The following is a 13,962-nucleotide window of genomic DNA, read 5'->3' as shown; positions in this document are numbered from 1 at the left end:
TGCTATCCGATAAATTTATTATGCTTACAAATAGTGTCAGTTACCAGAGATTGGCAATTCAATGGTAGAAATTGATATATAAAATGATATCCATTAAAATAAATGGGTTCTAATTTTGGGTTATCAATTAAACATGGAAACAATCTTGGAAAAAACAGATATTTAAATAGGAATTTATAGGAAGAAAATTAATAAATAATTGTAGGAATGTTTATTGGAAGAAAAAAGGCAATTGAAAGGGAAAATTTTGCTAGATATTCATAAAAGTAACATTATATATTCCCTTGTCTCTATTATTGAAAACCTCAGTATTTAATTCTCCCTCTTTACTCCTTCTACTCTTTTTACTCTAGTAAAAAAAAAAAATATCAGAATTCATATAATATTTACACCATGGAAGTATATGAATTAATTGTATTATTAATTATAGATAATCTAGATTATGGATCCATTCATAATATGCATTAAGGTATATTATATTATATTATAGCTAATAATATCTCATTCTACAAGGAATATTATATAATATTTACTACTATTCCTACTTACTCTATCAATAAAAAATGGGTTATATTAGGCAGGTTGATCAGTTAATATAATTATCTAAGCATTGATATGGTAAGGATTAAAGGGCCTTTTTTTGAATACAAAAGAACAAGTAACAGATCATCTGATCGGACTCAAGGTCTGTCACATTACTATTTACTAAGTTTAAAAAAGTTTAATATATAAGAGTAAACTTAAAATTAAGTGCTATTATATCATATATGTACATGGTTATGCAATAGACTAAATATGAAAATAATGGTGCAAAACTACGAAACATATATTAAACTGATACATTAAGAATACTAGTATATTAACTGAATGCCTAATGAAAAATGCCTGATGGAATACTCTTTCCTGGACACATCTTTAAAGAATATGCTTAACAATTTTGTTTAGTAAGATATTAAGTATCCTTAGAATTCTCTCCTTACCTTTGGCTACAAATAGTATATATGAATATTTGAAAAAATTGCTGATTTGAAATAATTTATTAAAAGTATATTAGCAGATTTATTCAATGGAAATGCCTAATGGATTATTCTCTTAGAGAATATCCTAGATAACACTGTTAAGGAGATCTTCTTTGATTTTGATATTTTTATCATTTGACTCTCCGAAAGGATAATATTTAATTTTTAATCTATAGGTTGAAATACATTTGGATTGGTAAAATTATATATACGAAAAGGTCATAAAGAGTATAAATCTTTAAGTTGGAAGATTCACTTACTAATATTATTAATATTAACCTAAACCTCTCTACAACTTTAAATTAGTTGTATAACGGAGAGAAGAGGACAGAGAAGAGAGAGGTGAAGGAAGAGAGGACAAAGGGGAAGGAGGGAAAAGGCTTAAAGGAAAGAAAGAGGAAGAGAAGAAGATGGGAAAGATAGAGTGGAGCAGAAAGAGGGAGAGAGAAGGAAAAGAAAGGGAAAAGGAAAGGAAAAATTTAATGTTGAGCCCTATATTGTCGTCACGCAGGGGCCCGCTCCGCCCACTTTAACCCCCATTCTAAGAAGTGTCACGGTGAGACGCTTAGATTTAGATTAATTTACTGTATTATACTTTATTTATTTGTATTTAATTGAACTTCTTTTTTTGTCCTTTGTTCCTTCTCCCTCCTCCCCCCTTTTTTTTCTCTTCCCTTCAATGTCTGTGATTTGAGCTATGAAGTTATATACACACAATGTGAGAGGCCTAAATGCACCAGATAAGAGATATATGATACTTAAAGAACTTCAAGATTCGAAGGCTGATATAATTTGTCTGCAAGAAACTCACTTTAAGCATAAGTCTAACCCTATCTTTAGTTTTAGAATTTCCCTTTTCAGTATCATGCTACATCTCCCAATAAGACTAAAGGGGTATCAATTCTGATTAATAAAAGATTAGCTTTTGAACAAATAACAACATATATAGACCCACAGGGTAGATTTCTTATTTTAGTATGCATAATAAATAATTCAACATATACCATAGTAAATGCATACTTTCCAAATGTGAAGCAAAATAATTTTATGCAAATACTTATGAAGAAAGTAATAAGTTTACAAACAGGTACAACGATTATTGGTGGAGATTTTAATCAAGTTCTAGATCCGAATTTGGATTCAACTGCGTCCCATTCAAAGAAAAGGAAGTCTTTTTTACAGAAAAGTTGTAATACCTTTAACAAAATACTGATATCTCATGGCCTCTATGATATTTGGAGAACCCAATGCCAAAGAATTTACGCATTTTTCTCAAGCCCATAATACCTATTCTCGTATAGACGGTTTCCTTATGCATAGCTCACACCTCTCACAAATAAAGTCCTGTGAGATTGGAATATCTACAAAATCGGATCACAATCCTGTAATACTCACACTAACGGACCAATATAGATACATAAAAAAAGCCCCCTGGAGGTTAAATGAAGAGTTATTAAATGATCTCGAATTCAGAAATCAAATTAAAAATGAATTACAACAATACTTCATTACCAACAATCTAGAGAACATTAACCCAACGACGCTATGGCTAGCCCACAAGCCGGTAATACGAGGTCTTCTAATAAGCAGAGCGGCATATCTTAAAAAAACTACCCACACTGCCTGGTTGAGCCTTCTTAAAAAACTTCAAGATCTACATAGACAAAATCAGATTAATCCATCTCTACAAATACAAGAGCAAATACATCATACGCAAAACGATATTAATAAGATCCATTTTCAACAAACAAGCATCGCACTAGGGAAACTTAAGGCCACATCTTACTCAATGGGCAATAAAGCAACAAAGTTCCTATCGCAGAAATTGCGCAATAAACAAGCACAGTCAAGAATTCCATTTTTACTATCCAAAACTGGACAAAATATATACCAACCTGCTCAGATCTGCAATGAATTTGCAAGTTATTATAAAACGTTATATAACTTGAAAGATCAGGAAAATACATCACAACCAGCTTTAGCTACAATACGTCAGTACTTAGACAAACTGCACTTACCTAAAATTCAAGGACATCAATTAACACAACTTATAGCACCCATTACTACGGAAGAAGTATTAAAGCTAATAAATGAAATGCCTAAAGGAAAAGCAACAGGCCCTGACGGATTCTCGGATTTTTATTATACTACATTTAAACACCTATTGGTGACATCTCTTACTGATTTTTTCAATGAAGGAACTAAAAAAGGATTTTTCCCGACTGAATTTCTATCAGCTCTAATCATTACTATTCCAAAACCAGGGGAACCTCCAACAATATGTCAAAACTTTTGACCTATTTCTTTACTGAATATAGATGCCAAAATATATGCAAAAGTGTATGCAGAAAAAATTAAAGCAGTCTTACCAACCTTAATTCATACAGATCAGGTGGGATTCGTATCAGGCAGACAAGGGACAGATAATACAAGAAAAGTCTTAGATATTTATACTATTCTAAAGTCATCTAAATTGGAAAGCATTATGTTATCTCTAGACGCGGGGAAGGCTTTTGACCGCTTGAATTGGCTTTTTCTTCAGGAAACTCTGACTGTATAAGGATTTCCCCCGGCATTTCTTTTAGTGGTCAAAGCCCTATATAATAACCCAACAGCAAAGGTTATGAATTTAGGTTTTGGTTCAGATTCCTTTAAGATTACTAATGGTACACGACAAGGTTGTCCACTATCCCCTATGCTATATGTTCTGGCATTGGAGCCTTTAGCTTCAGCCATTTGACAAAGTAAAGACATACATGGAGTCCGAGTGGGATCAGAAGAATACAAACTTAATATCTTCGCTGATGATATTTTGTTAACACTTACTCAACCACATATTACCTTACCCAGTTTACATAAAGAAATACATAAATATAGCCAACTCTCCTTTTATAAACTTAATATTACAAAAACGCAAGCTATGTGCTTTAATACATCTAAATCGTTAGAAGAAAAACTTAAATTAGACCATCATTTTGACTGGAGAGAAGACTATTTGGTGTATCTCGGTATCAGATTTACAAAAAATGAAAAATAACTCTTTTCAGCGAATTATATAAGATTACTTAAAGACATTGAAAAACAACTGAAAACGTGGGGAAATATAATTTTATCATGGGTAGGAAAAATAGTGTCATTGAAGATGCAAATGTTACCAAAAATACTTTCTTGTTTAGGTCTTTACAGATTAAGATCCCGCAAACATATATTTCGGCATTACAGGCGATATTAATTTGTTTCAGTTGGGGAGGGAAACATCCCCGAATTTCAAAAAGTTTAATAATGAAACAAATAAAGGATGGAGGTATGGGATTCCCGAACTTGAAAGCACATTATTACTCAGCAATCTTAAGCAATATAGTTAGTATAAACCCACAAATATATACCCCCCAGTGGGTTGCTATAGAGAGTCACTGTTGCGGTACGTCTAGCCTCTCCTCCACATTTTGGCTCCCCCACCAGAAACGGACAATATCCACTGAGACATTAATAATTACCAAACACTCGTTAAAAATTTGTGACAACAATCGAGAAAGATTATGTTCGGCCTACCCATGGGCACTGATAACCCCAATAAAAACTTTATATGTCTGCAATGATACTTTTCCTTACCAAGCTTGGAAACAAAAGGGAATAACTCATGTGTTTCATCTCTTCGCAAGAAACAGCTTAAAAGCTTTCTCAGACCTTCAAAAAGAGTACAAACTTCCTTCACAGTTTATATTCACATACCTACAGCTTAAAGCACCTCTCTTCAATAACAAGATATGCATAAGACATGAAACGCTACGTACATCAGTTACGAAATTTGAACAATTATGCGCAGCATTATGTCCACAAAAAATAATAATATCTACATGCTATGATCACCTTACTAAGATAGAAGAACCGAAAGCATGGAAATTTATGTTAGATTGGCAAAGGGACATTCAAGAATCTATAACCCAAGAAGCATGGGAGAACATCTTTACAATACATAAAAGCTTATCATCATGTGCTCAACATTTTGAAACTTCGCAGAAAATATTGTATAGGTGGTATATGGTACCGAGTCGCCTCCGATCAATGTATCTAGATGCGGAGGACACATGTTGGAGATGCCAGCTACATAAAGGCACTATGCTGCATATATGGTGGACATGCGATAAAGTAAACAATTTGTGGAAAGATACGGAGAGAATGATTGAAGAAGCTACAGAATGTAAACTAGAAGATAAACCAAAGATATTACTTCTCAAAGTACTCCCAGACAACATTACTAAACCTACAAGGAAATTTTTTTTTTTAATTTTATCTACAGTATCAACATCATTAATAGCGAAGAATTGGAAATCTCCAGAATTACCTTCCTTACAAGAAAGTAGGTCTTTGATGTCTATAACAGTAGATTATGAACTTATTATGTGGAAGCAAACAAGAAAAGGGAGATTAAGCCCGAAAGTAGCTGATAGATGGCGTAGTTACTTATCAACAATTACTTCATAGCTTTTCTAAAACACGGACATTGATAACCCGGATTATCCCAGGAATTTACAGTCTGGGTTGGCCCCTCTTCCCTCCCCTCCCCTCCCCTTTTCCCTCCTCCTTTTTTTTTTCCTCTCTCCACAAAGAGTTATAAATGTATTACCAGCAAGTCTTATAACAGTAGGCACTTTAACGCAATTCAACTATTTCTAAGTGGAGAAATCACTTTTAAGTAATAATGCTATAGACTTTGGCAATACTTAAAACAAAATTCTGTAAGAATTTTATTTTGTACAATGTAATTAATGTGGTTTGTAACCCCCCTTTCCCCTTTCCTTTTCTTTTTTTCTGTACCCCATGTTTTAAAAACGAAAAATGAATAAAAATTTAATTTGGAAAAAAAAAAGAGAAAATGGTCAGGCACCACTCCTTGAGATGCCTTCCTTAAAGGTAGATTTTTCATTAACAACAATACTCTGGGCTCTGTCTTTAAGTTAATGATCAATCTAAGAACAAGCATTTTAAATAACACATTGACTTTGAATTGTACAGTAACTTGTTTGTGTAGAACCATATTAAATGCATTAGCATAATCCAAATAGATCACAGCCACTGTAACATCCGGATCTATATACATCTACTGACATCTTTATAGAATGCAATTTTGTTAATTTGACATGATCTGTCTTTCCTAAAACCATGTTGATTCCTACAAATGTCAAATTTCAGAACGCAAATTAAGAAATAATTTGAATAATCAATCGTGCTTAAAGTAAATATGAGAAAGAAAAAGATACATGTATCACATATAGGTAGCCTTTGAGCTGATCACCTAAGGTGTTCAAATTATGAATACTATAAAAACCACTTCCCAGTTGTATTTTACTGCATAATAAAGGGAGTGGTATATATATATATATATATATATATATATATATATATATATATATATATATATATATATATATATATATAAATTGCTAGTACCCCAATGCTGCTCTTATTTGGAAATATCATCAGTATTTCCTTTATATACAATATTGCTACAAAGAAACAGAAAAGATCGCAGCGGAACATATAGCTTAGATTGCGTGTAGATTGAAACCGGAGGATCGTGGTATGGACTCTCAGATAGTCCCAGGACGTGATGCTGTCGGTGCTGTATTCTCGCTCCTATAATTGATTCCTACAAATTACATTGTTGTTCACAACTAATTCGTAAATATGATCTCTCCATAGCCTTTCAAATAATTTTTCAACTAAAGATGTTATTGGGTTTGTAAGTTTTGAGATGCTTTTAACCCCTTAAGGACCAAACTTCTAGAATAAAAGGGAATTATGACATGTCAGACATGTCATGTGTCCTTAAGGGGTTAAAACACTGGCATGACATCCTTTGGTAAAATTCCTCAAATAAAAGAGCCCTGAAAGATCAAGCAGTGGTTTTACCATTTCTACTGAGCTACCAAAGTAAATTGAGGAGACCCTTGAGACAAGGGGATCCCAGTGGTAGCTCTGACCACACAGAAAAAACATATATAATTACCAGATTATAGTAGAGAAGGTGGGGACACACATAAATGGGTAGAAAGATGGTAAAGGTGGAAGGGAGTAGACAAAAAGAACCCTATCTACACATATAGACCATCTAAAGCACTAAAAGCACTACCTAAGTGCTACCTAGTGAAAAGTGAAAAATAAAGATTGGAAACGCTCGACGTGCGTTTCGGCGTGAATACACACCATCATCAGAAATTACAACTCCTGACGACGGCGTGTATTCACGCCGAAACGCGCGTTGAGCATTTCCTATCTTTATTCATTTCTTTTTCACTTTTCACTAGGTAGCACTTAGTTAGTTAGTATGTTTGGTTAAGTTAGTTTACCAGCTTATAAAGGTGTTTTCAGTCAGGCAGTTCTAGTCCTGCAGGTTTTTTTTTGGACTCAGCATTGGAGTTGGGTTTGTTCACCCCATAAGACTCCTCTACTTAGTTAAGCAGGACTCCTACATGTCCACCTGACGCTAGTGTGGGAACCTTCTCTTTCTCTTTTTGGGTTATTAGCTTCCACTAGTCCACTCAGTCTAAGTATTCTGAGATATAGGAGACTCTACCATTTACATTGGGAGGAGCAGTTGGAGCTCTCTACCCCTCCTTTTTCTTCCTATATACTGTGCTACTCGCTGTTGTGTACTTCGGGGAAGGGATTTTCTCCTCCAGCAGATAGGAAGCTTTAGATGGTCTATGTGTAGATAGGGTTCTTTTTGTCTACTCCCTTCCACCTTTACCATCTTTCTACCCATGTATGTGTTTCCCCACCTTCTCTACTATAATCTGGTAATTATATATGTTTTTTCTGTGTGTTCAGAGCGACCACTGGGATCCCCTTATCTTAAGGGTTTCCTCAATTTACATATATATTTTTGGGTTACCCCCTACTCCGTAGCTCTGAGGTAGGCACCACTCAGGACAGATTCTACACATTCACACGTTTATTGTGACTGTGTGGATCTACCCTTCCTTTTCTTCTAATTTTTTGAGCTCCCAAAGTACTCATGGGCAATTATCATCGGCCTATGAATTTCTCTACTTAACTTTTTAATTGCACTTTATTCTATGTCATCCAATCACAGGTTTACAGTAAGTAAACACTGAATTGTATATCTACAGCCATAGGTTATTCTTTGCTATACACTGAAGAAGAAAAATATTTAAAAGTTCTTCCTTTTTCTTGATTCTTATTTCCTAACACATCCATCTCAGATTCCAGCAAACCAACACTTTTACTTGCTCTCTTGGCTATCAGTTTTTAATTTCTAGTTTAGTTGACTTTTGCGTGCTTTTGTAAACTTAGTTGTAATTTTCGTATTTCATATTTGAATCCATTAAACCATTTGCCCTATATGGTTTAAATGCAATTGTCTTATTTTCTAATTCATTACAAACCTTTATGTTAAGTCCTAATGGTTTTAATTAGTATTGTGTATTTTTCTTAGTGGTATGTGTTGATAATTATATTTGTTTATTCATTAATACTAATTTAGTATTAATATTTGTGTTTGTAGCATATTCCTACAAATGATGTATTACTAAATGTATCTTTATACTTCTAAGTCTTCAACTTTTTCTACCATATCATCATATATAATTTCCATAGTACTAGGTTTTAATTTAGGCTCAATATAGTCTTTATGAATGGCATTATAATGGTGTAATGTTCTATTTAATGTGGCATTAATATATTGACAGTTACTTTTACAAAGTATACATTTTTATGTTAGCATTTTAAAGTGAACCCTGAATATGAAAAAATAAACCAAATATATTACCGTGCCATGTAAAAATTTGCATTTTAATTACCAGATTGAAATGAAACATTCCTAGGTAATCTCCATTTGGAAACAGTATGCCTTGGAGGCAGGGTCTATGAATACAAGGGTTGTGAAAGTACAAGGGTTGTGAAAGGTTGTGAAGGCCATATATACTGATCAACCACAACATTAAAACCTGATCTAAACATGGTACATCATACCACGTAATCCTCTTTCATTGGTTCCTTTTCCAGTTCTAATGCTGACCATCCTATTGAAGGCACTTTTGGTGGTGGACAGGGGTCATTGTGGGCATTCTGACCGGTCTGTAGCTATGCAGCCCCATATGTCAACTAAAATGCACTGTGTGGTCTGACACCATTCTATCATGGCCAGCAATTTGAGATACAGTAGTGATCGGATCAGAAGGGCTAGCCTTCACTCCCCACATGCATTAATGAGCATTGTGTATCCATGATCCTGATGCCAGTTCACCAATTGTCCTTCCTTGCACTACAATTGGTAGGTACTAATCAATGCATACCAGGAACAACTTACAAGACTTGTAATTTTGGAGATATTCTGACCCAGTGTCTAGTCATCCCTATTTGGCTCTTGTCAAAGTTACTACAATCTTTTCACTTGCACATTTTTCCACATTAAATTCATGAACTAACTTTTGACTTGCTGCCTAACATATCTCACCCCTTGGCAGGTGCCATTGTAACCGGTCAGTGGTTTTAATTTTGAGGCTGATCAGTGTATGTGAACTGTATAGATAAATAGACAAATAGTTATATGTGCTTGTAAAGGACATAAACATATCTCAAACAAAATCGGTGTGTAAAAATTGCCACTTGAGAAGACCTAAACTCCCTATGTAGAATACTCTGGATTGAGACAGAGACCTTGTAAATAAGTAGCACCAACCAGATTTGCAAAAATCACAACAATATAAATTGTTGAATAATTGACCCAAATAAAAACCCAAAAAACCAAACATACACCACTGCAAGTAAAAAAATAATAATATTATGAGCAAAGTCAATAGCGATTAAATGATAATACACATTACAAAAAAAAAACACATTAAAAGTAATATGCAATGATTTATAAAATGTGGTAGGACAACTATGTTTAAAAAATAATTATGTTAAAATGACAATTACAACGGAAACTGTATTAATTGTACTTTTTTTCCACTGCATTACAACACATACAATAAATATTGCTTTATTTGATACTTACAAATATGTAATTTTTTTCTGCAACCCATTGAAAAAGCTCTTTTTGATTGGTTTTACTAATGTAGAATAAAAAAAAAAGACAAAATGCTCTTTTCACAATTCCATATCTTGCCACTGGATGTCGCCATTGCTTAAGTTTTAGGAGACTGAAAACAGTAATTCCGTCTTTTCTCTGGGTTGAAATTTTTCCTGCGTCGGTTTTAGGAATCAGAAGAACTGCTCTTTCCCCCCAAATGATTTGTATGTAATTGTTCATTACATTTATCAGCAAGTTTAAAAAATGTTACTGGAACACATGTATTTTTCAAAGAGAATACGATTGGTAATTGTCTTCTTTATACAAATGGCTACTGATCTTGTTCTGAGTCAGCTCCATTACATGGTGCCAGAGGAATCTAAACATGGAACATTTGTTGGGAGAATTGCTCAAGATCTTGGGATGCAGATCAGTGACATTAATGACAGAAGATTAAGGATTGTCTCTAAGGATGGCACAGACTATTTCCAGGTAAATCTACAAAATGGAATATTATTTGTCAATAAGATAATAAACAGAGAAGAGCTGTGTCCAGAGACCAGCATTTGTACTGTGCAGCTAGAAATCATAGTAGATAAACCTGTGCAGATTCACCATGTAGATGTAGAAATTGAAGATATAAATGATAATTATCCAGTTTTCTCATCAAATGAATTCAAGCTGATAATAGCAGAATCCAGATTGCTAGGATCTCGTTTCCCACTAGAGGGTGCTGTTGATGCGGATGTTGGAACAAATTCTATCACAAACTATGAACTCAGTGCAAGTGATTATTTTTCATTAGATGTTCAAACATACACACAAAAAAGCAAGTCAATTCAACTTGTTTTGAAGAAATCCCTTGACAGAGAACAGATCCCTGTTCATAATCTTACTCTTATTGCATACGATGGTGGTAAACCAAAATTAAGTGCCACAGCTCAACTCCTTATTACAGTTGAAGATGTCAATGATAATGCGCCTGTGTTTGATAAATCATTTTACACAGTTAGTTTACTAGAGCATGCTCTGAAAGGAACCATTGTCACCAAACTGAATGCAACAGATTTGGATAAAGGAGAGTATGGTGAAATATTTTATGCTTTTAATAAAGTGGTTTCACAACAAGTTGCAAACATGTTTAGCATAGAACCAAGCACAGGTATTATTAGAGTTATTGGAGAAGTAGATTTTGAAAGGAGAAAAATTTATGAAATAGAAATTGATGCTATTGATAATGGACATCATCCTATGGCTGGGCATTGTAAGCTTATAGTAAACATTGTAGATGTGAATGATAACGCTCCAGAATTAACTGTTACATCACTTAATGTTCCTGTTCCAGAGGATGCATCTTTAGGATCAGTTGTTGCTGTCATCAGTGTTTATGATAAAGATTCTGGATCAAATGGAAAAGTAAACTGTCAAATTCCCAGAAATGTTCCTTTCAAAATAACGTCAACAGTTAGAGAATATTTCTCATTGATAGTAGATGGGCCATTAGATCGGGAAATTATTTCTGAATATAACGTTGAAATAACAGCTACAGATGAAGGTTCTCCGGCTCTTTCAGTAACAAAACTAATAAAGGTACAAATAAGTGATGTGAATGACAACCCTCCAACTTTCCTGCAATCATCTGAATCAGTTTCAGTCAAGGAAAACAATCCACCAGGTTCTCATGTTTACACTGTCACTGCCTTTGATGCAGATATCAATCAGAACTCTTTCATCACATACTCGATCATAGACAGCTCTATTGATGGAATTCCAATATCTTCTTATATTTCTATCAACCCAGAAAATGGAAAGGTGTTTGCCTTAATGTCATTTGACCATGAACAAGTATCACATTTTCAGTGCCAAATAAAATCTATAGATGCTGGATTACCTCCACTAAGCAGCAATCTGACCCTCTACATATTTGTTGAGGATGTTAATGATAATGCCCCATATGTGCTTACTGCATTTTCCAGCAGTGAATCCAGGTTAACAGAGATGATTCCAAAATCAGTTAGAGAAGGTCATTTAGTAACTAAAATCAAAGCAATCGATGCAGACTCAGGGTATAACGCCTGGATTTCTTATGAGTTTGTTAACCCTCCTCAAAATATCCCATTTGTTATTGGCCGTCAGACTGGGGAAATTACTATCATTCGTCCATTTATGGAATCAGATGGAGATGAATACAGACTTTCCATTGAATTGAAGGATCATGGAGACACCATAATGTCATCAGTGGCCACTCTTGTCATATTATTGGTAGAATCTGGCCATGATTTGCCAGTAGAGAGACAGACTCATCATCACAGAAAAGATGATGATTTTTCAGATGCCAATATCTATCTTATTATGTCAATTTGCTTAATATCCAGTGTGTTTCTCATTACCCTCATAGTATATACGTTATTGAAGTGGCAAAAATGTACACGAGAAATTAATGAGCTGAAGCAACATAATTTTTGCCCAAGTATAGCAGGAAGCTGGACTTACTCTCAGCAACGCCAATATAAAGTTTGTTTGAGTGGAGGACCACCCAAAAATGATTTAATACTTTTTACTCCAAACTTTCCTCAATCAATGGATGATGCAATTTCTAATATTGGGAGTTTGACATCAGAATCTGCTGGACAGGTGAGATATCAAGAAGCTTTGTCTACAAGGATACATATTTTTTTATTTTGAAGAACTAAATATTCATTATTTTGTAATTTAGAATTATTGTAATATTTAGTGAAATGGTAAGTAGTGAATATGACAGCTTTCTAAAAAATAAATATAGGAAAAAGTTTGTTAATAAAGCTCCACTAGCTTTTCCTTTTTTTCAGTATAGACTTATATTCAAAAGGTTTACATAGCTGGGCTTCTGTATGACCATGTGCATCTTTTCAGAGGAACCTGGAGATGGCACCATTCCCCAACACTTATACTCTGTAGCAACATTGATTTTCTTGCTGCAGTAGCAACTTTCATTGCCCTGTATAATAAGCTTAGTTTAACTGTGTATATTGTATATTGACACGTATAAGCTAACATTATTTGTACATTTTCTTATCATTACTATGAAGTTGCATTCACACAAATCCTCACAAATATCTATAAATGGGGTGTTTGACAATTGTATTCATAGATTTTTTTTTATTTCTTACCCTATCTAAAATATTGAATCCAGTGAAATATAATATAGCATTTTATCATCCAATTATCTGGTAATGGACTAATGAATACATAAATAAAATAAAACATATTTGATTGATTTTACTTGTATAAATTCTTAAACAACATTTTAATCATGAGATTGTTATTTGAATGTATATTTGTACGCTTGATTTGCATCCTATATAAAAGTTATGCTGTTTTTTTTTTTGTTTAACAAAAAGTACCTAGCAGTTAATTATGTATTATAATTAATGTTATTTTATAACTTGCTATAAGTATGGAAACATTTTTAAAAATTCTAAAAGCTAATTACCTTGGTAAAATGTGTTCAATTGGAAGATAATGTATGGTTTAAAAATATTCTATTCCAAGATAATAGTACTTTTCCCCAGGTTCAGTTTTGACAGCTATTACAGAATTTCTTAAAAAAAAATTGATTCTCCTAATCTAAATTTAGAGGACTTCAGATGGAATGGAAGAACTAAAATTTTCTATTAAAATTGATTATATCAATTCTTGGATTGTTAACTGCTTATCTAAACAATTAGATGTTAAATCATAGGAGATTTAGACTATATTTATAAAACTTATTTTTCTATTTTTAGATTGAAGGTGATATTAACTGTTTGATATGAAAATTAAATGTTAGGAAATAAATTATATTTTTCATTTATTTTGAATATGCATATGCTATTTCATTATGACTCAAAAGGAACCAATTACATGTGAAGAAGATAAGTAATTTTT

At 33.4% G+C, this 13,962-nt stretch overlaps 1 protein-coding gene across 4 annotated transcripts in view; it reads left to right on the top strand.

The window, feature by feature from the left end:
• Window positions 1-13,962, top strand: part of LOC134602749 (protocadherin alpha-C2-like) — a 367,306-nt gene that overhangs the window by 18,993 nt on the left and 334,351 nt on the right. The window contains exon 1 of one of the 4 annotated variants that reach the window (XM_063448043.1): window positions 10,315-12,690. The exons of the other annotated variants lie outside the window; for them this stretch is intronic. Within the exon in view, the coding sequence (XP_063304113.1) occupies window positions 10,321-12,690 (2,370 nt within the window). The 5' untranslated portion in view covers window positions 10,315-10,320. Of the gene's footprint in view, window positions 1-10,314; window positions 12,691-13,962 lie in introns of those variants that run through there. 4 annotated transcript variants of the gene reach the window in all.

Source organism: Pelobates fuscus, chromosome 3 (genome assembly GCF_036172605.1).
Source record: "Pelobates fuscus isolate aPelFus1 chromosome 3, aPelFus1.pri, whole genome shotgun sequence".
NCBI classification, from domain to species: domain Eukaryota; kingdom Metazoa; phylum Chordata; class Amphibia; order Anura; family Pelobatidae; genus Pelobates; species Pelobates fuscus.
Note: the sequence above shows the minus strand (reverse complement) of the source record. Positions and strands in the feature narration are given on the sequence as shown.